The sequence below is a fragment of the Cebus imitator genome, unplaced genomic scaffold (assembly GCF_001604975.1).
Source record: "Cebus imitator isolate Cc_AM_T3 unplaced genomic scaffold, Cebus_imitator-1.0 Scaffold23, whole genome shotgun sequence".
NCBI classification, from domain to species: Eukaryota; Metazoa; Chordata; class Mammalia; order Primates; family Cebidae; genus Cebus; species Cebus imitator.
This window is the reverse complement of record NW_016107338.1, coordinates 4,935,627-4,961,378: the sequence shown is the minus strand read 5'-3', so window position 1 is coordinate 4,961,378 and position 25,752 is coordinate 4,935,627. Positions and strand designations below refer to the sequence as shown.

The window sequence follows — 25,752 nt, the reverse complement described above, 5'->3', positions numbered from 1 at the left end:
AACCTAAAGAAACCCTACTGAGAGACCCAGCTGAAAATTCACAGTGGGCTTTGCACCAAAAATACCTACTCTTCAACATTGCTATACCAGTGCAGGAGGAAAGTTTGTTCTCTTATTTTCACCCATGTTTGCAGCAGTCTCCTTGGCTGCTAGAGGAATTCTCAAACAAATTCTCTCTCTCCTGTTTCTCCCTCACCCCACCCCCACACAAATACATCTTATAAAAACAAATAATTCTAAAGTAATAGTAAGAATTTTCTTAAAGATACCATCATCTGCCAAGGTTCCACCCAACCCTAAAGTGAGACATCCTTCATGTTATAACATAGAGAATTTTTAGTTCCTCTTTGTATCATCCTCTTTTGCAAGATGATTCTCGGGAGCTAATGTTGGTATAAGAAATGGGCTTCCTAGATAGGATCTTCTCTCTGTGATCACCAGTTTTAGCTGAACAAAGGCCACTCGGAAACCTTTAATTGTAGTCATGCTAGATTTTTTTAAATTGGGTGCAGGTGACAACTTAGGGTAGGCTTCCCTCTCCCTACTGACCTCTCATAGAGTAACTATTCTCCTCCCTGATTCCCAGGAAATCACCAGGGATAAGGGGTTTTTCCTTCTGTTGCGTATGTTATCTCATTTAGCTCTCAAACCACTTTATGATCTGTCGTCACTCATTTATACAACAAATTCACTGAGCACCTCCTATGAGCCAAGTCCTATTGTAGGACTGGGAATGTAGCAAAGAACAAAGCAGCCTGCATGCACCTTGCAGTCTAGTGGGAAGAGACCAGCAGCAAACCAAACACATGGGCAAATTATATAGTTTTTTGATAGGATAACAATTATGGGGAAAATTAAACCAAAGAGAGAGAAGGTGCTGGCTGAGGTGGTTGATTGGTTATTGTGAACAGAGGCAGCAGAGTTTGTGTCATTGAGAAGGTGATTTTTGGGCACAGATCTGAAGGCAGTGAGGGAGTCAGCTAAGAGCACAGCTGGAGAAAGAGCATTCCAGGAAGTGGAAATGACCAGTGCAAAGTCTCTGAACCTATTTCATATGTTCAAGGAAGGCCAAGGAGGCCAGTGTGATTAGAGTGAAATGATGGCAGGAGACAAGAATAGGACATTTACTCAGTGGTAGGCACAGATTTCATAAGCACTTGCAGGCAATGTGAGATTTTTAGCTTTTCTGCTAGAACGAGGGGAAGCCACTGGAAAGTTTTGAGCAGAGGTGTGTCATGACATGACTCATGTTTTAAAATTCTTTTGAATTGAAAATAAAAGTAAGTAGCAGGGGCAAGGCCAGAGCAAGGAGACCAGTGAGGAGGCTTTTGCAAGAATCCAAGTCAGAGATAGCAATGATGAAGGGTCTGAGAAGTAAGCCATTTCTGATTACATTTTGAAGGGAGAGAGGGCTTCATTTGCTAATGTATTGGATGTGAGAAAGAGAAATCAACGTTGACTCCAAGGTTTTGGCCTAAACAATGGAAAACATGGATTTGCTGAGGAGCTTTGCTGAGATTTGTGCATGTAGCAAGCTTTTCTGAGTTGGGGATAAGGGCATTAGTTTTGGACATATTAAGTAACATCTCCATTGTACTGGTAAGAAAACTGTTGCTCAAGATAATTTAGCTACTGCAGTGATAGAGGTAAGGACAAGATATTAAGGGATTATAGAATAAGGACTCCCCACTCAATTTGGAGTAGGGGAAAGAAAAGGTCCCTAGAAAAGATAACATTTGAGCTGGGTTTTAAATAATGGATAGGAGTTCCCTAGACAGATTGAGAGGTCCATTTTCAACAAGAGAAACAGCCCAGTGGGTAACACATGTTGAACAGCCTATGTTTAAGTCAGAGAAATGATATGCATGAGGTCAGAGTTGCTTTTCATGAGCTTTGCATTCATGTCAGACACTTTCTCTGAATGAAAGTCTGTCCTACACCCCAATTATCCCCAAATATTTACTTTTTTTGTAGGACAACAGAAGACTTTTAAGTCTCCTTTAGTTCTGGTCTCTTGGACCTATCTTAATGTCATCAAGCTTCACCTTATTTCACCCGTTGGGACAACCTGTTTCTCAATCATCCTGTCATCAGGCCATCAGCTCTCCCAACCAGAAGAGTTAGTTCATGGAAGTCCTCCTCATTCAGAAACATCTTGAGACCTGGGTGTTTCCCAGTGGGGTGGCTCATGATAGAACAAAAGGAGCTCCCAGGAATCAGGGTAAATTGAGAAGGCATGTTTTAACAACATAGTAGACTGGAGTTGAGGCATGGTAGAGAGGAAAGGGGAAGGACACCAGATAAACTTTGTCCAAGGTCAAATTTAGAAGCAGTATATGCCAAATTTAGAAGCAGTATAGGTGGAATCTTTCGTCGGAGTAAGGAGACCAAAGGTCTTGCCCTGAGTTTGGCAGCAACTCACTGGATACTGATGGATTGGTGCTTTTGTGTCTCTGGGATTCAGTTCTATTATCTACAAAACGGAAGGAATACTAACTCCTTATTCTATTTCAAAGGGATATTGTAATTCCTAGAGGGTCTTTTCATCCTTTCCTGAGTATTTTTTACTTATCATTTTACTTCTCAAAACATACAGGTCTCAGGATACTCCTAATGGCCAGGGCCTTAATGAACTGACCCTTCTGGTCAGAAAACCTGATGACCCAATGACAAGATGGATTCAGAATCAGGTCATCCCAAAGAGTGAAAGGAGGTGAGGCTCAGTGATATTAAGATAGGCTTAAGAGACCAGAACCAAAGGGGATTTGAAAGTCTTTTGCTACCATGCAGAAAAATACAGGTTTAGGTACAACTGCTCTGCTAGAGCAAGCTCTCTGAGGGAGATGGCCTGCCATTGTGAGAAGAATGGATTGATGCTTACAAAGCCACTTTGAAATTTAATAGTATCCCATAATGGAAACTGATAAATATTATTTTCTTGTCCCCTTTAAGATCTTTTTATTTTGATGAACTAAAGAAAATCCCAACTTCAAGGATTTCCATTTACAAGGAGGTCCATGGATGAAGTTAGAGTTCAAGTCTCAGATCTGATACTAACTGCATGGTCTAAGACCTGTGTTTGATACTCTCCTTTCCCTTCTCTTGCTTCTTTCTCCCTATTTTTCACTTTCCCACATTCTTTCTCTTGGTCTCCTCCCTGCTCCCTGTCCCCTTCAATTTCTCCTACCTTTTTTGTGCATTTGAGAACACCAACCAAGGAAACAGTTCACCTATCTGTAATCTTAGGTTTGAAGTGAAAATGGTAAAGAAAGTTCTAACAAGTTTCATGTATCCATTACTTGAGTATGAACCTTCATTTGCAAGGTCTTGTGTGGTCAGGAGAGCAGAAATATGATCATCAAGCACCAATTTTATGAAAAAAGCACACATGTGCTCACTGTCACTCCCACCTGAGGTTTTCGTCCCCTTCGCTACCCCCACAACTGAGCTCTGGGCTAGCTTAGGAAAGTATCAATGATTGGCGTGATGATATAAAGTATTCTAACTTTTATGTGCTGACCCTGTTTCCTTCGTGCTGAAACTGCACCATGAACCTCCTTTTCCTTTTGGTAGGAAATGACTTCTGTCCTCTTCATGAAAGCAGCTCTCAGTCTAAGCCATCCCAATTACAAACCATTATATTCAATGATTTGTATGTAGTTAGAGCTTCAGCAGAAACAGTAGGAGTGCCTGAATATCCAGTTCTGCTGAGGATAATTAGACAATGCATTGTGTTGCTTGCCTGGTAGTGCTTCACTGGACCAAGAAATCAATTCAGGTCTGGTTCCCTTCCCCTTGCTTTCATGCCTTTATCACTCTAAGACCTTCACAAGTGCTACTTCTTCCTCCAGCATCATGGGACCAGAATCGCATAGGACAGGACTCCTATGTCCTCATGGCCAGCTCCCAGGCAGAGATGGAGGAGTGGGTTAAATTCCTCAGGAGAGTTGCCGGCGCACCCTCTGGAGGTAAGGACCCCGGCAGGCTTTCGTGGGCAGGCACCTATGACATCTCAGGGAGTAGGAAGTAGCTCCAGATGTGGTAGCTCCTTGAGCAGTGCTCAAGAGAGACAACCAGAAAACAGTTCTCTGCATATCTATGGCCAAGTCCTCTGTCAAATGTGGAGGAAAAGTGGACTCAGAGCTTCTAGCTTCCCACCCCCTGCCCCACCCAGGTCATCTCAAAGAGCCATCTCCAAATTAACTGGAGGGAAAGCAAGTCCTTTGCACTGAGTAAATGTGCATGATATCTGGAGCAGTTTTTTCTCCTCTCTGGGCCAAAGTACTCTCGTCTGTAAAATGAATGGCTTGGATGAGCTGACCCTGGTCCCCAGCAGCACTGGCTCATGCAGCACCGTGAGTCTGCCTGGTTCTGGGAGCTGATGGCAAGAGCTATGTTGAAAGCATGAGTTAGGCTGCATAAGTCAGCACAAAAAAATAAAGCTGCTGTCCAAAAGAGGGGTGGTCAGACTGGGGAGGGTTCAGGAATTGTGTCTGGAATCTTGCAGGTATTCAGTAAAATGCTGATTTCTGCACACCTGCAAGCATTCAACACTTTTCTGGGTTTCACAGCTTAAGAATTTGAGCTCTCTGGGAATCCTGGTGATGTTTCTACATTTGAGGAGGGTCCTGACTAAAGAAAACGGATGCAAAAACCATCTGAAATTAACAAACACATGAATCTAGTATGTTTCTCTCCTTTTATAAAAATATGAAAGAACTGACATGTATGACTTCTCAAGCTAATATTTTCCTTCAACTTTTTAGGAGCATGCCTACTTGGGTCAACTCCAGATAATCTTAAATATATAATTATGTGTTGACTGCGTGGTGCATTATTTTGGATATCATTTAGGGAGGCTTTCATAGTTTGAATGTTAAATATTTATTGACTGCCCAAGAGCGTCTTTCAGAAATTTCAAGAATACCACAATAATTTTCTGAAAAGTAAAGAAAAAATACTCCACCAGAGGCACTTTTATGTTTTTCTTTCATCTGCTGTTTACATATATACACTTTTTAAAAAATTTTATGGCTGAAGCCTTTCCCCCGAGTTGCTATGGAATCTTAATTGATACATTTCAGAGTTTATTTGGTTACAAATAGAAATCATATCCAATAACGTCAAGCAATCAAGAGAAATTTGCTGGTTAGATACATTAGCTTCTCCAAGAAACCAAGAGCAGAAACTGCCAAGAGGTCCGATAAGAGTCTGGGACCAAGAAAGGGGACATCAGCATTGATTTTACCCTGTCTTTTTCTCTGGGAGCAAATGACCAGCAGGTACATGATTAGGCAACATGCCGGAAAATCTTAGCTGTGACCTTCCTTATTGTGCTGGATTTTGAGATTGTGAGCCGCCCTTTTTCGTTTTCTCCGGTTCAGTGCTTTAAGTTATCTGCATAGACAAGGGTAGTGGATGTTGCCTAATCATGCACCTGCGCTGAGTCAAAATGCTATCCGTGCACTTTCACTAGGTTCTGTGGCTACTGTGATGCTTGGCTGAGCCTTGCCATAGTGAACTGTTGTACTCTGTCATGATACACATGGGGATTTTACCCTCACCACTCCCCAAGACCACCACCCTGAGAAGCAAGTCAAGCATAAGTCCTGTAGGCGGTGGAAAGTCCAGGGGAGGGAAAATCAGAGTGCAACACCACTTACTTATTCAAAAAAATGTTACCTCTGATATGGCATCTCAAAATTTTTTTTTTTTTTTTGAGATGGAGTCTCGCTCTGTCTCCCACACTGGAGTGCGGTGGTGCGATCTTGGCCCACTGCAACCTTGGCTTCCTGGATTCAGTGATTCTCCTACCTCAGCCTCCCAAGTAGCTGGGATTACAGGTGTGTGCCACCACATCCAGCTAATTTTTAATAAAGACAGGGTTTCACCTTGTTGGCCAGGCTGGTCTCGAACTCCTGACTTCAGCTGATCCACCCGCCTCGGCCTCCCAATGTGCCAGGATTACAGGCATGAACCACCGTGTGCAGCCATTTTTAAAGTTACTAACCAAAATCATAGATTCCAGAATGTGAGGGAATTTTTAAGACAGTATAGAGTCTCATTTTAGGCCACTTGAGCTAATCAGAAATTTATTCTTACTATTTGTAAGTTAGGGAATGTTGGTTTTAAAGGGACAAATGACCTGTCCCATGGGTCCAACAGGTGAGGCGCAAGGCCAGGGCTTTACCACAGCACATTACCACTTGGAAAGCACTTCTAACATGGGTTGACTAGATGGGCAAGTGTTGGAAACAGATGCTCAGTGCCACAAAGAAAAATTAGCACTGAAATAAAGGATCACTCAGCAAAGCAATTTTTACTTTCTGTAGGAAGGGTACCCTCACCAGCCATCTTGCCATGAAAGTACTACGAACAAAGGAAAAGCAGACATATTTATCCCTTACATATTTGAGGATTGTCCTTACTGCCATGTTTGATCTCTGTTGGCTGGAACCAGACCTCACAATCTAAACTAAAACCCAAATGGCTAACAACTTAAAACTTTTCTAAATAAGTAAAAGCAATGGAGAACAAAAATGAAGTCCAAATAAGGAAGGGGCATAGGCTATGAGCTGGGACATGCCTGTGAACACATCCAGCACAGATAATCCTGGTTAAAGTACAAGGACATAGAATGTACTATGTGCCTGTAAGCATGTTTGACAACTACATAGGATAGGACTTAACAAAGAGTTAGTAGCAAAAAGCAAGAAGGATTTGTTGTTTAACAAGCAAGGAAACTTTGAAGAGGAACTTGTCTGCTTTCCACAGCAAAGTCTGCCTCCCAAATACTGTAAAGTCACTGAGGCATGTTCCTGCCACCTCTTTCTTGCCCTTTGTGAAACTTTCTATGGTTTTTCCACCCAGAGCCTGTACCCTTCCCACTACCTTCACTACCACCCTGATGCAATTGGAATCCTTTCTTGTCAAAGTACAGTTCTAGCCTTCAAACTCATCTCCACACATTCACCCCTGCCATCTTACAGTCTGTTTTCAACAGAGCAGCCAGAGTGAGCTGGGTAAACTTGTCATACCAAGATTCTTCTCAGCTCATCATTCTCCAGAGGCTTCCTTCCTCACTCAGAGTAAAAGTCAAAAGCCTTATAATAATCTTATAGCACACAGTCTGTCCCCCTCCCCTGCATTTCTCCTCTGAACTTGTTTTCTAGAACCCTCTCCCATGCTCATTTCACTAGCTTCACCAGCCTCTTCAAACATCCTAGCCTTGTTCCTGCCTTCAGGCCCTTGCCCTTGCTGTTTCCTCTGCCTGGAATCCTCTATCCCCAGGTAGGTGCATGGCTTGGTCCCTTAACTATCTTCAGGTCTTTGCTCAAACATCACTTCAGTAAGCCTTCCTGTATCATTCAGTTTAACATTGAACCTTTCTAACATGCTAAATATTTTATTCATTTGTTTTGTTCCTAACTAGACTCCCCTTACTGGAACAAAAGTTTCAATCTACTTGGCAGGAACTGTTTTTTTCTTTTTTGTCTTGTACAGTATCCAAGAATCTAAACAGTACTCAACAAAGATTTATTAATAGAATGGGTGAAAAAGTGACCTCATTTTCCCATAGTAGCACTATGTTCTGCTCCCTCAATAGGCTCTTTTTGGTAAGGTAATGATCAGATTATCTGAGAGATTATTCAGTAAATGGTTTGTGTCCTCTAGAATTATACTGTCTCCCTTTACGTATGTCAGTGGTGAATCTTGGTGAAGCTCTTAAAAGACCCCCTTGGAGAATCTGATGAAAGCTACAGAAATTCTCCCCAGAAAAAAATATCTAGGCAAAAACAATTTTGCTTTCAACAGCAAAATATTTTTAGACACCTGTAGCCCATCGGTACACCCTAGGGAATGAATCCCAATTTTCAATTTTAGAAGTTAATCTGATGACAATTCTGCAGAGCTGATACCTCTTTTGGCCCACAGTCCCCTTTTGGGCTCCTTTTCTCCCTTGGCTGGAGAGATGGCCCACATGGTTTTCACAACATTCCTAACTTCTTCCTCACTTCTTCCTCAGGGCTTCTCCTGCCTGTAGTTGGCTCTGAGCATTCATCTCACCTTAGAGGGCAGCACATTGGCATTTCAGTCTTTTTCTTCTCAGTGGGCTAATTTCTTACAACCCTTTCCTGAGGCTTGTGATTTCTGACAACTCACTCTCAGCTTACTCCTGCCCATTTTCTCTAAACTACTCCCTCCTTTGAGTAAGACATCCATGCCTTCTCTGGATCTCCACACTGGTCCCTGTCCCATCTCCAGGGAGCAAGCAGTTCAAATTGCAAATTGTCACTCTGTCCAGACCTGCTTTTGTCCTCTTCCTCCAGAGATGAGCCATCTGAGGTTTTGCTCAGGCCATTGCTGAATGAGGAAACAATGCATTACATTGTCCTGCTCTACCCAACCCAAATTTAAGGTCCTCAAACAAGTCCTGTGTTTTTGAAATTATTATTAATTTCTATAAATTTTGGAGTACAGGTGCAATTTTGTTACATGCATAGATTGTGTAGTAGTGGCCAGGGCTTTTAGGGTACCATCCTCCAGATAACACACATTGTACCAATTAGGTAATTTCTCATAATACACCCCCTTCCATCCCCTCATCCTTCCAAGTTTCTGTTTTCCATAATTCCACACTCTATGTCCATGTGTACACATTATTTAGCTTCCACTTGTAAGTCAGAATGTGTGATATCTGTCTTTCTGTGTCTGACTTGTTTCACTTAAAAATGGCTTCTAGTTCCATCGCTGTTGCTGCAAATTTCATATTTACTTTGAAATTTCATATTTACTAGTCTTTGGCTGAATAGCACGTATTCCATTGTGTCTATATACCATATTTTCTTTATCCGATCATCTGTTGATGGACAGTTAGATTGATTCCATGTTTTTGTTATTCTGAATAATCCTATGAGAAACATACAAGTGAAGGTATTTGTCATAATGATTTCCTTTCCTTTGGGTAGTTACCCAATAGTGAGATTGCTGGATCAAATGATAGTTTTATTTTTAGTTTTCTGAGAAATATCCATACTGTTTTCCATAGAGGTTGAACTAATTTACATTCCAGCCAACAGTGTAAGTGTTCCCTTTTCTCTGCATCTTGACCAACATCTGTTATTTTTTTACTCTTTGATAATAGCCAGTCAGACTGGTGTAAGACGCTATCTCATTAAGGTTTTTATTTGCATTTCTCTGCTGATTAGTAATGTTGAGGATATTTTATTATTGTTTAATTATTTGAGCTCCTTGTAGATTCTGTATATTAGTCCTTTATCATCTGCATAGTTTGCAGCTATTTTCTCCCATTCAGTAGGTTGTCTGCTCACTCTGTTGATCATTTCTTTTGCCATACAGAAACTTATTAGCTTAATTAAGTCCTATTTGTTTATTTTTATTTTTGTGGCCTGTGCTTTTGAGGTCTTAGTCATGAATTCTTTGCCTAGACCAATGTCCAGAAGAGGTTTCCCTTGGTTTTATTCTAGCGTTTTTATGGTTTCAGATCTTACATTTAAGTTTTTAAACATCTTGAATTGATTTTTGTATACGGTGACAGATAGGGCTCCAGTTTCATCCTTCAGCATTTGTCAATCAGATTTTTCCAGCACCACTTACCACTTATTGAAAAGGGTGTCTTTTCTCCAGGGTATATTCTTATAGACTGTCAAAGATCAATTGGCTGTAAATATGTGGCTGTATTTCTAGATTCTCTATTCTGTTCCCTTGATCTATGTGTCTGTTTTTATGCCTGTAACATGCTGTTTTGGTTATCATAGCCTTGTAGTATAATTTGAAGTCAAGTAATATGATGCCTCCAGCCTTGTTTTTTTTTTTTGTTTTTTTGTTTTTTTTTCTGATGTTTGCTTTGGCTATTTCAGTTCTTTTTGGTTAAATATAAATTTTAGGATTCTTTTCCTAGTTCTGTGAAGAAATGACTGACATTGGTATTTTAATAGGAATTGTACTGAATCTGTAGATTGATTTGGGCAACATGATGATTTTAATGATATTGATTTTTCCGATGCATGAGCATGAGATTTTTTTGTATTTGTTTGTGTCATTTATAATTTCTTTTGCCAGTGTTTTGTAGTTTTCCTTATTGAGATCTTTCATGTCTTGGTTAAATATATTCTTAGGTATCTTATTTTTTTTATAGCTATTGTAAATCAGAATGCCTTCTTGATTTTGTTTTCTGCTAGATCATTACTGGTATTTAGAAATGCTATTGATTTTTGTATGTTGATTTTGTATCCTGAAACTTTACTGAATACATGTATCAAATCTAAGAGTTTTTTGGTGGAGTCCTTAGGCTTTTCTAGATATAAGATCACATCGTCAGCGAATAGGGATAATTTGACCTTCTCTTTTCCAGTTTGGATACCATTTATTCCTTTCTCTTGCCTGATTATTCTGAGTTTGACTCCTATTGAGTAGGAATGGTGAAGTTGACATCCTTGTTTTGTTCCAGTTCTTAGTGGGAATACTATCAACTTTCTCCCTTTCAGTATGATGTTGGCTGTGCATTTGTTGCATATGACCCATATTATTTTGAGACACGTTTCTTCTATGCCTAGTTTATTGAAAATTTTTATTATGAACAGATGCTGAATTTTATCATATGCTTTTTCTATGTCTGTTGAGAGGATCATGTGATTTTTGCCTTAATTCTGTTTGTGTGATGTATCACACTTATTGATTTGTGTATATTGAATCATCCTTACATTCCTGATATATAAGCTGTTTGATCATGCTGTATTATCTTTTTGATGTGCTGTTGGATTTGATTTGTTAGTATTTTGTTGAGGATTTTTGAGTTTATATTCATCAGGGATATTGGTCTATAGTTTTCTTTTTGGTTGTTGTTATGTACTTGTCTGGTTTTGGTATTAGAGTGATACTGACTCTGTAGAATGAGTTAGGGAGAATTTTCTCTTCATCTTTCGGGAACAGTTTCAGGAGGATTGGTATTAGATCTTCTTTGTATGTTTGGTAGAATTCAACTGTAAATCCATCTGGTCCTGGGCTTTTCTTTTTTGGGAGATTTATTATTACTGATGCAATCTCACTACTCTTTGTTGGTCATTTCAGGCTTTCTATTTCTTCCTGCTTCAATTTTGGGAGGTATATGTTTCAAGGAAATTATCCATTTCCTCTAGGTTTTCTAGTTTGTGAGCATCTAGTTGTTAATAATAATATCTGATGATCTTTTGTATCTTGATGGTATCAGTTGTAATGTTTCATTTTTCATTTCTCATTTGATTTATTTGGATCTCTTTTTTTCTTTTTCTTGGTTCATCTGACTAGAAGTTTAATACTTTTGTTTATCTTTTTGAAAAGCTAGCTCTTTGTTGATCCCTTGTATTGTTTCTTTGGTTTCTATTTTATTCAGTTCTGCTCTGATCTTTGTTATTTCTTTTCCTCTGGTAATTTTGAGTTTGGTTTGTTCTTGCTTTTCTAGTTCCTTGAGGTGTGAAGCTAGGTTGTTCATTTGTACTCTTTCTACTTTTTGATGTCGGTATTTAATGCTATTAACATCTCTCTTTGCTTTTGCTGTATCCTACAGGTTTTGGTATGTTCGTTTATATTTTCATTTGTTTAAAATTTTTTAGGTTTCCATCTTAATTTCTTCATTGACCCAATGATCACTCAGTAGCATGCTGTTTAGTTTCCATGCATTTGTACCATTTTTGAAGTACCTCTTGGTATTGATTTCTAGTTTTATTCCGTTATAGTCCAAGAAAATACTTGATATGATTTCAGTTTTTAAAAATTTGTTGATACTTGTTTTGTTGCTTGACATATGGTCTGTCTTGGAGAGTGTTCCTTGTGTTGTTGAGAAGAATGTATGTTCTGCAATTGTTGTATAGAATGTTCTGTAAATGTCTATTCATCCCATTTGGTGTAAAGTCTAATTTAAGACCAATTTTTAAATTGATTTTCTATCTAGATGATCTGTGTAATGCTGAGAATGAGATGTTGCATTTCCACTATTATTGTGTTTCTGTCCATCTCTTTCTTAGTTTTAGTTCTAGTAATATTTGTTTTATGAATCTGGGTGCTCCAGTGTTGAGTGCATATGTATTTAGAGTTGTTAAATCAGTTGGTTTATGTAGTTCCAAATGACTCAAACACTATGTTCATTCCTTTTTATTCTTTTTTCTTTATTTTTGCCTGGTTGGATTATTTCAAAATACTTGTATTCAAGTTCTGAAGTTCTGCCCTTTTGCTTGGTCTAATGGGAGAAAGCTTTAGCTTTCGAATGTTTTTGTAATCCCTTCAATAAATGTTTTTTGTTCCAGAGTTTCTGTTTGGATTTTTAAAAAGATATCTATCTTCTTGGTAAATTTATCATTCATATCCTGAATTGATTTTCTGATTTCTTTGTATTGATTTTAGATTTCTTTTGCATCTAATGAGGCTTCCTTAAAAATCAATATTTTGAATTCTTTATCTAGTGTTTTGAAGATTTTTTTTTTTGGTTAGGAGCTATTGCTAGAGAATTATTGTCTTTCTTGAGGGTGTCATATTGCATTGCTTTTTCATGCTTCCTGTATTGTTACATTGATTTCTGCACATCTGAAGCAACAGTCACTTCGTCTTATTTTTGAATTTATATTCATTGCTGGGTGGGGGGACATTTTTTCTTGAAGATGTGACTATGATGTCGGTTGGGTAGGGCCATTTGGCTTTGCTTCTTGGTGTATGCAGTGGTGAAGACTCTGTATGATTTCCTTGGTCATAAATAGCCTTAGTGGTATCTGTGGATTCCTTAGTGTGTTAGGGTGAAGTTATTGGTTACTTTTTCAGGTTTCAGTGGTAGCACTGGGGGACCAAGTGTGTTTCTCCTGTGACCTCAGGCAGCAAGCATATGCTGGCACCTGTTTGGCAGTTCCAGGCAGGCCGATTCTTGGGCCTCTGGGGGCTTTTTTGGATGCTGATTGTAGTAGTGAGTAAGCTTTTGACCTTTTGGGCAGCTGGGATGGTGGGGGCAGTGACCGTAGCAGTGATCATGAAATGTTCTTCTAGTTCTCAAGCACCATGCTTTTGTGTTAGCAGTTGTTGCAATGGGCTGTATGGGCCAGCCTCCAGGCTAGTAGATTGTGCTTGCAGGTAAGAACCAGCTGTGGGGGTAGCATGGCAATTTATGCCTGACCTCTGTTCCCCAGGAGAGGTATTTGGGTGAGCCAGGTGGTAGTTGGAACACCCAGGAGCCTGGATCCCACACTCAGTCTTAGAGTAGGGGGCCAAGTTGGGTGGAGCCGGACCAAGCAAATTTGTACTGAGGCTCTCCAATGGCATATGTATGCACCAGCCTTGATTGGGGGTAGAGGAAGTCCTCAGGCCCTTTGTGAAATGCTTGGTGAGGGGCAACCATTGTTGTCCTGAAGTCTTAGCATAGGTTGGGCTGTCCCAGTGGCCACCACTTTGGCCCACAGGAATGAGACTTGCATTTGTCTCACACCCCAGTTCCAGCAGGGTTCCCTCCTCCATTCTAGCTATGGAAGCCAATCTGGCTACCCAGTCAGTCATGGCAGGCTGCACCTAGTCCACAACTCAGCCCTAGACATAGGAGATGCCACTCAGCTTAAGATCAAGCCTCCATAGCAACTCTCTGCCTGTTTGGGACCTGGGACGGTGGTGTGCCCAGTTCCAATGCCAGTGGCTGGAGCCTACTCCTCACTTGCTTCTCAGGACTGGCTGCAGGAGTTTATCCCCTACTCAAGCCCTAGTCCTGCAAGCACCACCCAGGTTGCCCCATGCATAGTCTGCTAAGAGCTCTGATCCAGAATGTTGTCCCACTGCAGCCAGCTAGGTTTCAAAGAGGGTATAGGATGTTCCCTGGAGAAGTTCCTTATCATAGTCTTCTTGCCACTTCTCAAGTTAGATAGAACTGGGCACATGCCGCATACTCAAGAAAGAGTTGTTGACCAAATGAATAAATAAGTATCTGTCTGTTGTTACCAAGTGAATAAATTGACCAAATGAATAAATAAGTATCTGTCTAGATTCATGGCTTGGGAAAGTCAAGGTGCGCTCTCATGGCCTGGACTGTATGATTCCCCAGAGGGAAATTGGACAGCAGAAAGGCACTCACTCACCCTCTCCCATGTAGGGGATTCGCTCCCCTTTCCCAGCTGGCCTCAGCCACACAGCCTTCCTGTTTTCCTTCTTTCTGGATTTCAAAGCTTCATCTCACTTTTTTGTTGAACTCCCAAGTTCCTTCTTGAATACTGTATTTAAGGTGTGGCTGTCTGCACATTAGTTTGGTTCCTCTGAGTAGATGAAATTATTGGAAATGCTTGTAGTCAGCCATCGTGGAAAAGAAGATTCTGTGTTTTAAGCATCATTGTGTGTTTGCCAACAGGAGGCATAAAGTATGTAAATATTGAATTATATACTTTGGATTTCTTTTTCCCTTTCATTCTTTTAAGTCCTCTGCACCCTTCCGAGCATGATTTAATAATCCACAGCATAGTTTAGCCTGGTGGAGTGTGTGGTCATTATTATTCCATGTGTTCTGGTCTTTCTCACCAGCTACACTGGAAATTAAAAGAGATGATTTTTACTTATTTCCATGAATTCCTTCATCGCCCCTGCCCCCAGCTCCTAACAACAGACAGATACTTATTTATTCATTTGGTCAACAACTCTTTCTTGAGTATGCAGCATGTGTCCAGTTCCATGCTAACACAGGGCCTCAACAGTGAGAAAGAGAGAGAGAGAGAAAAAAGTCAAAGTCCTTTTTCTCAAGGAGCTCACAAACTAGGAGAAGACACAGCAATTACTTTTAAAGAGCCAAGGAAAAACATAGTTACAACTGTGAAAAGAGCCATGTAGGAAAAACACATGATTCCATATGGGGAAAAATATCTTTGTCAAGTAGGTCAAGAAAGGCTTCCTTGAACTAGTGATAATTGAGCTTAACTCTGAAAGGCCAGCAGAAGCTAACTAGACAGAGAACGGGGGAGCAAAATAGTGTCACAGTCACAGGGAATAGCATGTGCAAACAAAGGTCCTGTGACAGAAAGTACAGGCTCTGGAGTGAGGGGAGGGTAATAACAGAGGAGATAGCTTTGTTAACAATGTTGGTCTTCATTCTAATAGCAATAGGTAATCATTGGGGATTTCAAGCAAGAAAGTGAAAAAAAAATCAGATTCTTTTTAAAAGATTATTCTAGTTGCTGTATGGAAAATGGGTTGGGCTGGAGGTGGTAGATCAGAATGAAATCAGGAGACCAGATATGAAACTCAAGCCATTGTCCAGGCAGAGAGGACAGATGGTGGGTGGTGGCAGTAGAGATGCAGAAAAGCAAACAGGCTTGCCCAATGTTCTGGAGGTAACATTGCCAGGGTGTGGGAGTGAACTTGACATGCAGAGAGAATGTGGAGTCAGAGTCTGTGATTCCTGGCCTATGAATGAAAGGAGAATGAACACTGAGTTGTCAACATGAGACTGCCCCAGGGCCCTTCCGGACAACCTTGCTCCTGCCTGTCTCCCCTGACTGCTGAGAGCCCATTTGCCTTCTTCTGGGCATGTCTCATAGGGTTGCTGCACTGTTTACTGTATCTGCTCATCAGCAGGACAAAATCATCTCAGTGTACCCAACAACCTACCTTCAAGATCATTATCTCTGAAGGCCCCCACAGAGCCATGTGCAACTCTGAAAGCATTTCCAGGGAATGGTGGGCTGGCTTCATAAACACTAAGTGAAATTCTGTGTTTCTGCCAGACACTTTGATATATGGAGCAATGCTGGTAAGGGTTCCCGTGTGGGATTTTTTTTTTTAAACCCACCTCGGAGTTATCCCTTGAGTGGCAGTTGACAATTAGCTGCTAAGTAAAAGGAGGCACTTATTTTTATTGCGGGCTTTGACAGCTTTATGGTCACTGTTTAAAAGCCCAGAGTCCTGTGTGTAAAGGTGAGTGGGGAGGAGAAGTGCTGGGGGAAGGAGGGCCGGGAGGGCTGGGGCAGGTACGGACACATCCCATGGTTTCCTTTTTGGAGTCAGAACCTGAGCAGTATTTGCAAGCATGTGTTGATCTGGAAGTGAGAGTAGAGGGTTCTTCCAGCCTGGGGAGGAGGGAAAGCCTGAGGCTGGCTCATCGGAAGCGTGAGTCTTCGGCCCGCCATGCCTCACATCCCCAGGATGCCGCGGTGGGAACTGGGCTGTGGCTTTCCTGCCCTGGCACTGTTTGTTTGCTGGGATTTCAGGAGGAAAACTCCCAAGCTCCGAAAGAAAGGTATTTCTTCCTTATTTTGTGATTGACTTCTTCCACTAAAAGACATGTTTCCCAGCGCCTCTTCGCTCTCCTGTAAGGGATAGGCAGCACTTCTGAAACTGAGCCCCTGTGAAGCTGGTATCCATGCTGAGCTGGCCGGCGAAGTGTGTATGGGGGTGGGGTGCTCTCTCGGAGACTTGGGCTGGGCTAGAGGCGGGGTGGGAGGGGCTCTTGTCCTGATCCTAGGAGCGTTCCAGTGATTACAAAGGAGTAACTAGGTGGGGAGGGAGGTGACAGCTGCTCTTTCTATTTCCTCTTGCCCAAATCAGCCCAGTGTCCTGGAGTTTTCCAGCAAATCTAAGGAAGGGGTTGAAGGGTAAGAGGTGAAGGATGAACTGTGGGAAGAGCTAGGGCAGTTTCTAGAGTGGTAGTGAGGTCTCAGCCTTCTGTGGCTGCTCAGGATGGGATCCAGAACTTTAGGTCTGGGGACTGGAGACAAGGCAGACGTGGTATGAGGGAAGGTGAGGCTAGCATTAGAGGACCCTTACCCCCTAGTCCTTCCCCTTGAGACTCGATCTCTGAACTTTTGTTACATTGTCTTTAAACTTTAAAAGGAATTAAAGTTCCGAATATAGAATCACAGGGTAAATATGACCTTGGAAAAAATCCTGATCCAAATCTCAGTTTTCTCACCTGTAAAATGGAATAATATTTACTTTGTAAAGTTCTCATGAGAACGAAAAGAGATAGCACATGTGAAAGTCTCTGGAGTCAGTTCTCAGCATGATTAATTCCATTGGTTAATAGTTATAATTATTATATTACATCTGTTATAATTACATTATGGTAATTATATTCCATATAATTATTAAAATTAATTTACAAAAATTTATACTTATTAAGATGGAAATGCTCTGCTTATGGCCCAAGGGGTGACAATTAGGACCCAGAGGTCAAACACTGGTAGAACTCAGGACCAGGTTTTTGGAGTTCCAAGGATGTTTCCGATTACAGACTCCTCATGTGATCTGAGATTAAGAGTGACAAAACCTGACCTAGCAAAAAAAACCAAGATGGGCCGAGGTAGGTAGATGCCCTGAGGTCAGGAGTTCGAGGCCAGCCTGGCTAGCATAGTGAAACCCCATTCTACTGAAAATACAAAAAAAATTAGCCAGTTGTGGTGGTGCATGCCTGTAGTTCCAGCTACTCAGGAAGCTGAGGCAGGACAATCTTTGAACCCAGGAGGAGGAGGTTGCAGTGAGCCGAGATTGTACCACTGCACTCCAGCCTGGGTGACAGAGCAAGACTGTCTCAAACAACAACAACAATAAACAAAGATGATTTTTCTCTCCTGTAAGAAGGGACACTGTTGGTTCTAATGTCTCCAGAGCATCCAGTGGTTGGTTCTTGTTGAGAGAATAGCTTTGACTGATTTCTAGGCTGCAGATGTCAAGTTTGGAGTCTTCATCATCTGGGTGAAATTTAAAGTGGCGAGACTATGAGAAAGTGTGTGCAGATGAGAAAGGGAGGCCCTGGGACCCTCCAACATTTAGAGGACAGCAAAAAAAGGAAGAATCCTCAGAGGAGGCTAAGAGCATCTGATGAGACACATGGAGAACCAAGAGAGACTGGTGTACCAAAAGCCATGTGAGAAAGTGTCCCAAGAAGGAGAGGGTGGTTTTCTGTGTCACATGCTGCTGATAGAGCAGTTAAAATGAAGATAGAGGATGTAACCCCAGATTTTAAAATGTAAAGGCCATTGATCTCCTTGATAAGAGCAGGTTTGGGGAAGTATTGAGCATAGAAAAGGGGCAAAGAATGGGAGGAATGGGAGGCAGCGGGTAGTGACAGCTCTCTGAGGGCTAGTCCATCATGCACCAGGCTTTGAGAATAGATGCTGAGCCAGATGGACTGTCTGCCTTTGAGGGGTCCACAGTCCAGTGGAAGAGAGGGATGTTTAAATGAATCACCATAAAGTTACATGAGAAGTGATAACATTGAGGAACACACAGGGAGCTCTGTAAGTAGAGGAAAGAGTGCCCAGTTTTCTCTGGGAAGACATCCAAATTCAGGAAGACTGGGTTTCCAGGAGGAGAGTAGGAGGAAAGGCATTCTCTTGAGAATTTTTAAGGGGAAAGACCATTTTTCATTCATTCTATCATACTCTCCAGCTATCAAAGAGCCTGGCCCACAGCAAATGATCAGCCTGCATTTGTTGAATGACTTTGAGAATTCTGGTGGAAGGAATTTGCAAGAAATAGAGTTGCAAAGAAAACCATTATAATGATATAGGCAACAGCAGTGAGAATAGAGAGCTGGTTTAAAGCATGTTTAGAATGTACCAAACTATTTGGAGAGAGTGAAGCATGTTACAGATAATCCTAATGCTCACAATTTTGCTAACTGGATTAGTTAAGTGGAGGTAGCTTGTGTTAATGGCTTTGTATTATCAGTGCCTAGCAGAGTACCTTTTCTTGACTGAGGAATGAATGCTATTGCCTTTAAGGAAAGCTACAGGAGAAGCAGTGATTTAAGAGTGGGATGATACTGATATTAGAGAAAATACTGGGAGAATTTCTATTAGACACTGAACTTATGGGAATAGAGGAAAGAGAGAGAGAAGATGGAAATAGGTATGGAATAATTACATACATTATAATCATATAATAAAACACATTTTTCCATGAGTATAATAGTAAAGAGAGGAAAGCAAATGTTGGTCATTTGCATGAGAGCTGAGGTGGGGGATTATTCTTCCGTAAATTATATCTATCTATCCATATGTATGTGTGTATGTGTGCGTGTTGTGTGTGTGTGTGTGTGTGTGTGTGTATATATATATATATATATAGAGAGAGAGAGAGATCTGGACCAGATATGCAGATTAATAAATTATAAGTTTATAGGAGATATCTAAATGTGTGGACTCCTATGCACTTTCCTAAGGAGAATACTACAGTGAGAAGAAAACAAGTCTGAGTTGGAATCGCAGGAAATGATGCACCAAAGGAGCAGGTGGAAGATGGAGCACAGTCAAAGAGACTGAAAGGAGTCATCAGTGAGACAGGAATAGAACAAGAGTGGCTGGATTTATTGCAATGTAGGGAGAATGTATTGAAGAGGAAGGAGAATTAACAACATCAGCCTTCAGAGGAGACCAGTAAGTAGGCTGTGGAATGAACATTAGGAGAGCACTAGAAATCTTAGTGAGCAGATTTAGTGAAGAGGTGCAGGCTAATGAAACCAGATTGTGATGGGTTGAGAGGCTGAGTAGTGACTGACAAATGAGGAAGTGGGGCAGACATCTCTCTAGAAGTAGACACATTTTTCTACAAGTATATGGCAAAAAGAAGGAAGGCAAATGTTGGTCGTTTGCATGAGAGCTGAGGTGGGAGACAATTCTTTCAAAAATGGCAAAGACCTAGACTCAATGTGGGATTTTTCAGTTGAAAGAGAAAATTTTAAAATACAAAGAGAAAGAGTAAGTACTGGAAGAGATGGGAAAAATGAAGCCCACATTTCAGGAAGGCATCATCCTAGATGAAAGATAGGGCCCTTTTGTTCCTCTGGGAGAAAACAGAATCACAGAGGAAGAAGGATGGGAAAGGAAGGGGTTGGAGAAGAGGGAGTTCACTTATAGCCTTCCATTTGGTAATGGAGGGAAAGAGGAGCCAAGATCACCTGTTGAGACAGAGAAGGGAGGGAATGGGTGGGGACTTCAAGAGGAGTGGTGAAAATTTGGAACTAATGTCTTGCAGAGATTGGAAGGATAGATTTTCACAATATGGTTATGCCTGGTCTCTTGTAGCTCTTAGTGATGTGATGAAGGCATGCAGATGGTAGTAGGAAGCAGCAGGGTATGGGTGAGATTAATATCGAAAGGGCTGCATTTAAGGCATGAGAGGCACAGAGGGTGAAGGCAGGACAAGACTGATAGACTGGGATGATGAAAAAAGCTAGAGGACTAGACACACAGAGAGATGTAACATGGAGCATCTGCTTTGAGACCTCAGATATGGAGCTTGAATTTCAAAGCTTTGACTTCTCTGTGCATATCCTTACGTTGTGTTTGGGGTATCTTTCCCAATCAAGTCCAGTAGACCTCTGTAGCCTGAGCTTCAACTGCTTCAACAGACATCTGCCTCTCCCATTGAGGGGCCCCTCTCTGGACCTCTCAAAGAGAATTTTCCAGATGCCATGTGGTCCACTTTAAGTCAGATTGTCTCAATCATGTTCTATCAATTTAGCGAAAAGATCTGTCCAGCTCTTATAGACGAATAGAAACCTAATTCCATATGGTTATTGAAGTTTTTAAATTGTTTCTCACCATGTTTTTTGTGGTCCTGTTATTTTCATAACTTGATGATAAACTCATTAAAAGCAGGAACCAGTTCTTCCATGCCCCTTGTCTGCACAGCCCATCCCATGGGACCTGCTGCTGGCACATGGCAGGGCACTCAATGCATGCTAGTGTGAAGCTGAATTCATATACCCAGGAGATTCCTACTACTGTTTACACTAAAGAAATGCCGAAATAACCATTAGTCATGGAAAATACTTGCTTAAAGACAAATTCGTTCACTAAATGCTTCAGCAAAATGTGTTGACTGTCTGCCTTGTGCTGGGAGTTATGCAGAGTGGTGGTTTAGAAAGGCAAGCAGCAGGAGGGTTTTGAACATGGTAGAGAGAAGAGACTGCAGTGGTTACAGGTGAGAGAGGAGGCTAGCCTAGCCCGGGTAGTGGGTGGGAGTGGAGAGAACATGAGAACGGAGGTGGGAGATTAATCTTTCAACAATGGCAAAGACGTAGACTCACATGGGATCTTTCAATTAAAAGAGAAAATTTTAGGATACAAAGAGAAAGAGTAAGTACTGAAAGAGAGGGAAGAAGTGGAACCCACAGTTCAGAAAGACATCATTCTAGATGAAAGGTGGTACAGCTCTATAAGAGTGGAATCCACAGCAACTCAAGATGGGATGGAGGGCATCAACCTGAGAGAATCATGGGGAGAGTCAAGTGACTTTGCAAACGATGTCCTAAGGATTGAAGTTCTGGGCGCAGCAGAGCCCTGATGATGGCAGAGGGAAAGTCAGGCAGAACAGGACGGAAGCCACGGCTTGTCTTCTGAAACTTCAGGGCATGGAAGCCTGGTGGGAGAATGGGTAGGCAGTGGTTGCCCTGATTTGTGAACTTGTCTTGTCACACTGTCGGAGCAGGGAAACTGTGGAGACACAAGTTTGTCCACGTGGACAGAGCTGGGGCGGAGCTGGCCCACACTTACTTTGCTGGAGGCAGGGTAATTTTGGAAAATATTTTTGGAAAGCAATTTGCATACCATCAAGCTATAAAAATGTTCAAACCCTTTGGCCCAGTACTTCTACACATGGGAAGGAAATCGTTATAAGCAAATAGTTCAAAAGACTGAAACGCTTTTTGTTATCCATCCAAATGTTAATTAATTAATTAAACAATTAATTAGAAATTATGCATTGTACTGCATACATTCCAGGATCTCTGCCAAGTGAATAAGCATGTTTGCTGTGGCAATGTTTATAATCAGGACATAGTAAACAATCCAAATTATTTTAAATTCTACAATGTTTTGGTACTATGAGACATCTATATGATAGACCACAGTAGTCCCTCTTTATCCTTAGGGGATATATTTCAAGACAGCAGTGGATGCCTGAGACCTCAGCTGGTACTGAGCCTTATATATACTACATCTTTTCAGTCTTATAACTGATGCAACTACTAAGTGACTCCCGGGCAAGTAGTGTATACAACGTGGATACATTAAACAAAGGGATGATTCATATCTCAGGCTGGACCAAGCAGGACCACGAGAGGTTTCATCATGCTACTCAGAATGACACGCAATTTAAAACTTATCAATTGTTTGTTTCTGGAATTTTTGCATTTAATGTTTTCAGACTGCAGTTGACCATAGATAAGGGGGGATGCCGTACTGCATTATGCTTTACTACTCTGTGTCACGAGTGGAACTCAGCCCACTTGCTTCCATGGTTAGGGCACATTCTCAGGAGTTCCCTGCCTGGGCTTGAATCCCCTGTGCCATGCTCTGAGCTGCCTGACCTTGGCAAGTGTCTAAGGCTCAGTGAGTTTAACAGTAAGGTGGGTGTGACATTAATACCACCTCATGGGGTTGCTGTCAAGATTAGAGGACAAAAAGTGTGTGATTCCTAGCAACAAGTACTCAGTAAAAGCCAATCGTTATTTTAAATATGTAAGAAATTTGGGTCAATATAAAAAGACTGGCAAAGACTGCCTCAAATTTATAGGCCCCTATTTATAGCTTCAGGAAATATTATGAGTGATTTGTCTCCCATATTTTGTCTAGTATCATTGCAATAAGACCTGTGAAGTCACAGGTGACACAGAAAGTCAAGAAATAGTTCATCCAATGAACGACAGAATGACTGGCAGATTCTGTTTGCTCTGTCCTCAGCAGTGTTTGGCCAGCGCTTGGATGAGACTGTGGCCTATGAACAGAAATTTGGCCCCCATCTGGTGCCCATCCTGGTGGAGAAATGTGCAGACTTCATCCTGGAGCACGGTAGGAATGAAGAGGGCATCTTCCGTCTGCCTGGGCAGGACAACCTGGTGAAGCAGCTGAGAGATGCCTTTGATGCCGGAGAACGTCCCTCCTTTGACAGGTACGTTGCCCAGCTGCAGTGTCCCACCTCTGCTCGCCCCTTGGCCTAGCTTGGCTGGGAGGGCCTCTCCATTCCAGTGGAGCCATGGGACTTGCATAGACACTTCTAAGAGCCCTGGCTTGCAACAGAAAAAGCCTTTATTTTGCTCCTGATTGGGCATTTGGGAGGCTGGAGCAGAGTTAAGAGAGTGTGCAGATAGTTTATGTGAGAGATGATGTAAACCAGAACTGGAACTCTGCTGGGCAGATTCAGGTGATGTTTAGGACACAGGAGAAGGGGACATGCAGAGGAGGGGAGAAAGATGGGTCCTGCCTGAGGCTCACCCTTCAGGTCAGATGAGGAACATGGAAGAGCTTGAGCTGACTGTACAAACATTTGGTGTGGTGGAGAGTGCACCAGATCTATATCCAAGGGCACCAGCGGCCTTTGTTAGCATTCCAGGAGTGGCCAGAATTAGGACTTCTTGTTAGTTTCCAAGATCACAGTACTACGTGATTCTGACTCAGTTCTGAGTCCTTTTGCAAGCAACACATCTGATATCTTGGCAGCCTGGCATTCCTAAGTCTTCCTTGTGGAGGTCTGCCAGCCCTGTTTGGGGCATATCAGGCATAGTGACACTCCCTCCCCCTACCCCCTTCCTCCCCACCTTTGCCAACCACTCAGTTGAATTTCCTTCTCTGCCCACTCGGCTAGTACAATCCCCACCCAGTGTTGTGCAATCTTCACCCCAGCTGCCTGCGTGAACTCGTCCTGCTAGCATAAGATTGACCGCTCTTTCCAAACTAGCAGCCCATAAACCAAGATTTAGTAAGATGGGCCTGAATTCTATCCAGTTTCCAAAAATGAAAGTTGCCAAGCTTATTTTGGACAAAGGGGTTAGGTTGATTCTGAGAAAATTGTGAAGACCTAAGTGTCACCTTGTGTGGAAGCTCTCTTACCCCTCACTCTAATCACCAGTGTTGCCCATTTTTCCTCCAAGCATCTCTCAGATCTCTTACAGCCACAGTCATTGTTTGGACCACCATACAGGCATCTTTCCTGCCCTTAATAAGTAATAAGTTAATTTCCCAAGGTGCTATATTTTAGCACCCTAGGATCTCCTAGGGAAGCAAGAGATGCAGTTGTTATTGGAACAATAGCAGGTTATGGACACCAAGCACAGGGACCTTTCAGCAGCCCATAAAAGCATTTTGTTATCAGGCACCTGTTTCATTATGCTTGCCACCTTTATATTCAGTTTCTTTTTATGTTTTCAGTTAGCCTTGACCTGATGAAAGATACAGGTGGGTTGTTGCTAGAGCAATGCCATACAGTGTGCCAAAACAAATAGATGCAATTGCTGGGATTTGCCAAATAACTGCCTTAGGCTTTAGCCTATGCACTATAGAGTCGGCATGGGTGGTGGTGTGGGAATCTTTGATTATTTTGAAATATTTGGGGCTGGAAGGAGGAAAAAAATTACCTTATCTTGTCATGACATCTCCACCCCTGGAACTAAGGGGTAGAATTTACACGTCCAGAAATAGGAAGGTCATCAGGGGCTCTTCAGGGGCTTCCCAGGGGCACCTCTTAGGTCCACATAACCCTTGAGAGGACAAGTCTGATTTGGGAGGTGTGACTGGCTCTTATTTGATTCTTATTATTTAGTTACATTTGAGCATGTTAGGAGAGACCAGGTCTTCTCTCTCTCTGGTTTCACTCATGATTCTGAAAACCCTCTTTTTCTCCGTTTTCTGCCCTCTCTTCACACCTTTTCTTACTCCCTACTTCTCATTCCATGGGTGTGTTTTGGCGTTGAAGGCTGTGAGAGTTAAGGCAGGGTTTTCAGAGTCATGAGTGGACCAGGAGAGAGAAGCTATGGTTGTAGCATTTCTGCCTCCTAGAGAAGGAATTTTAGGAGTCAGTGGGTGGAAGAAGGGATATTTGGGAGAGCAAGGAGTACCCTCCTGGTGTCCCCAGCTTCACGCCTATGGGAACTCACCCAGATCCAGATCCTCTTCATTGGTCATGTGCTGGGCTCCACCCCAAGATGCCCTACCCATTACCTCACTAGAATAAAGGTGAGCAAAGGAGCTGCTGTTTGGTGAGACTAGTACAGGTGTACCTGGTGTCCTTAGACGCATAAATGTGAATTTTAAAATCTCTTGCCAAGTTTCTACCAGGATGGACACTGCCTGGCTACAAAGCCAACATGCTTCTTACCCCTATGTGTCTGTGAGAAATGCACTTACAGACATGCCACATTACAAGCATCAGAGCCATCTGGGGAGTCTTGGGTAATCCCTTGTGCATCAGCCGTTGAACTCAGAAGCCGCTTGGCTCCTGACTTACTCTTAGCCCTTGTTTGTTTGTTTTTTTTTTTAAGAATGATTTAAAGTTGCTCTTTTGGGTTAGAAGAACAGCAAACTCAGAAAAAAATAGTGCTACAAATTTAGACCATAAAATAGACATCTGAATTAGCCCTAGTACAATGAGGTGCTCACATTAAAACAAAAATTTATAGAAATAATTGTACAAGTTACATGGTGTTAAGTGCTGAAAAGGAAAGTCAGTACTATGAAAACTTTGAACAAGGGGCTTTTCACATGGTCTGGTGGATTTAGGGAGGTCCCCAAGAAAATGACATTTAAACTGAGACCCAATAAACAAGAATGAGGAGTTAGCTAGGCCCAGCAGTGGGCATAACTGAAACATCCATACTGTAGCTGTGTTTATAACCCCTTTCTCTTTTCTAATGATGGATGTTTTTGCTGTCTAAATTTCTCCTGATTAAACTGTCTAGCTGTCTTTTTTATTGTTGTTTCTCTTCAAAAGATCCAGTTCCTTTCTTCCTTTCTTTTTTTTTTTTTT

At 41.8% G+C, this 25,752-nt stretch overlaps 1 protein-coding gene across 5 annotated transcripts in view; it reads left to right on the top strand.

The window, feature by feature from the left end:
• Positions 1-25,752, top strand: part of ARHGAP25 (Rho GTPase activating protein 25) — an 86,656-nt gene that overhangs the window by 44,603 nt on the left and 16,301 nt on the right. Inside the window, exons 4-5 of one of the 5 annotated variants that reach the window (XM_017522092.2) lie at positions 3,852-3,968; positions 22,698-22,902. In XM_017522092.2, the coding sequence (XP_017377581.1) occupies positions 3,852-3,968; positions 22,698-22,902 (322 nt within the window). Of the gene's footprint in view, positions 1-3,851; positions 3,969-16,003; positions 16,247-22,694; positions 22,903-25,752 lie in introns of those variants that run through there. The other 4 variants (XM_017522091.2, XM_037736159.1, XM_037736157.1 and 1 more) reach the window with 4 other exon arrangements.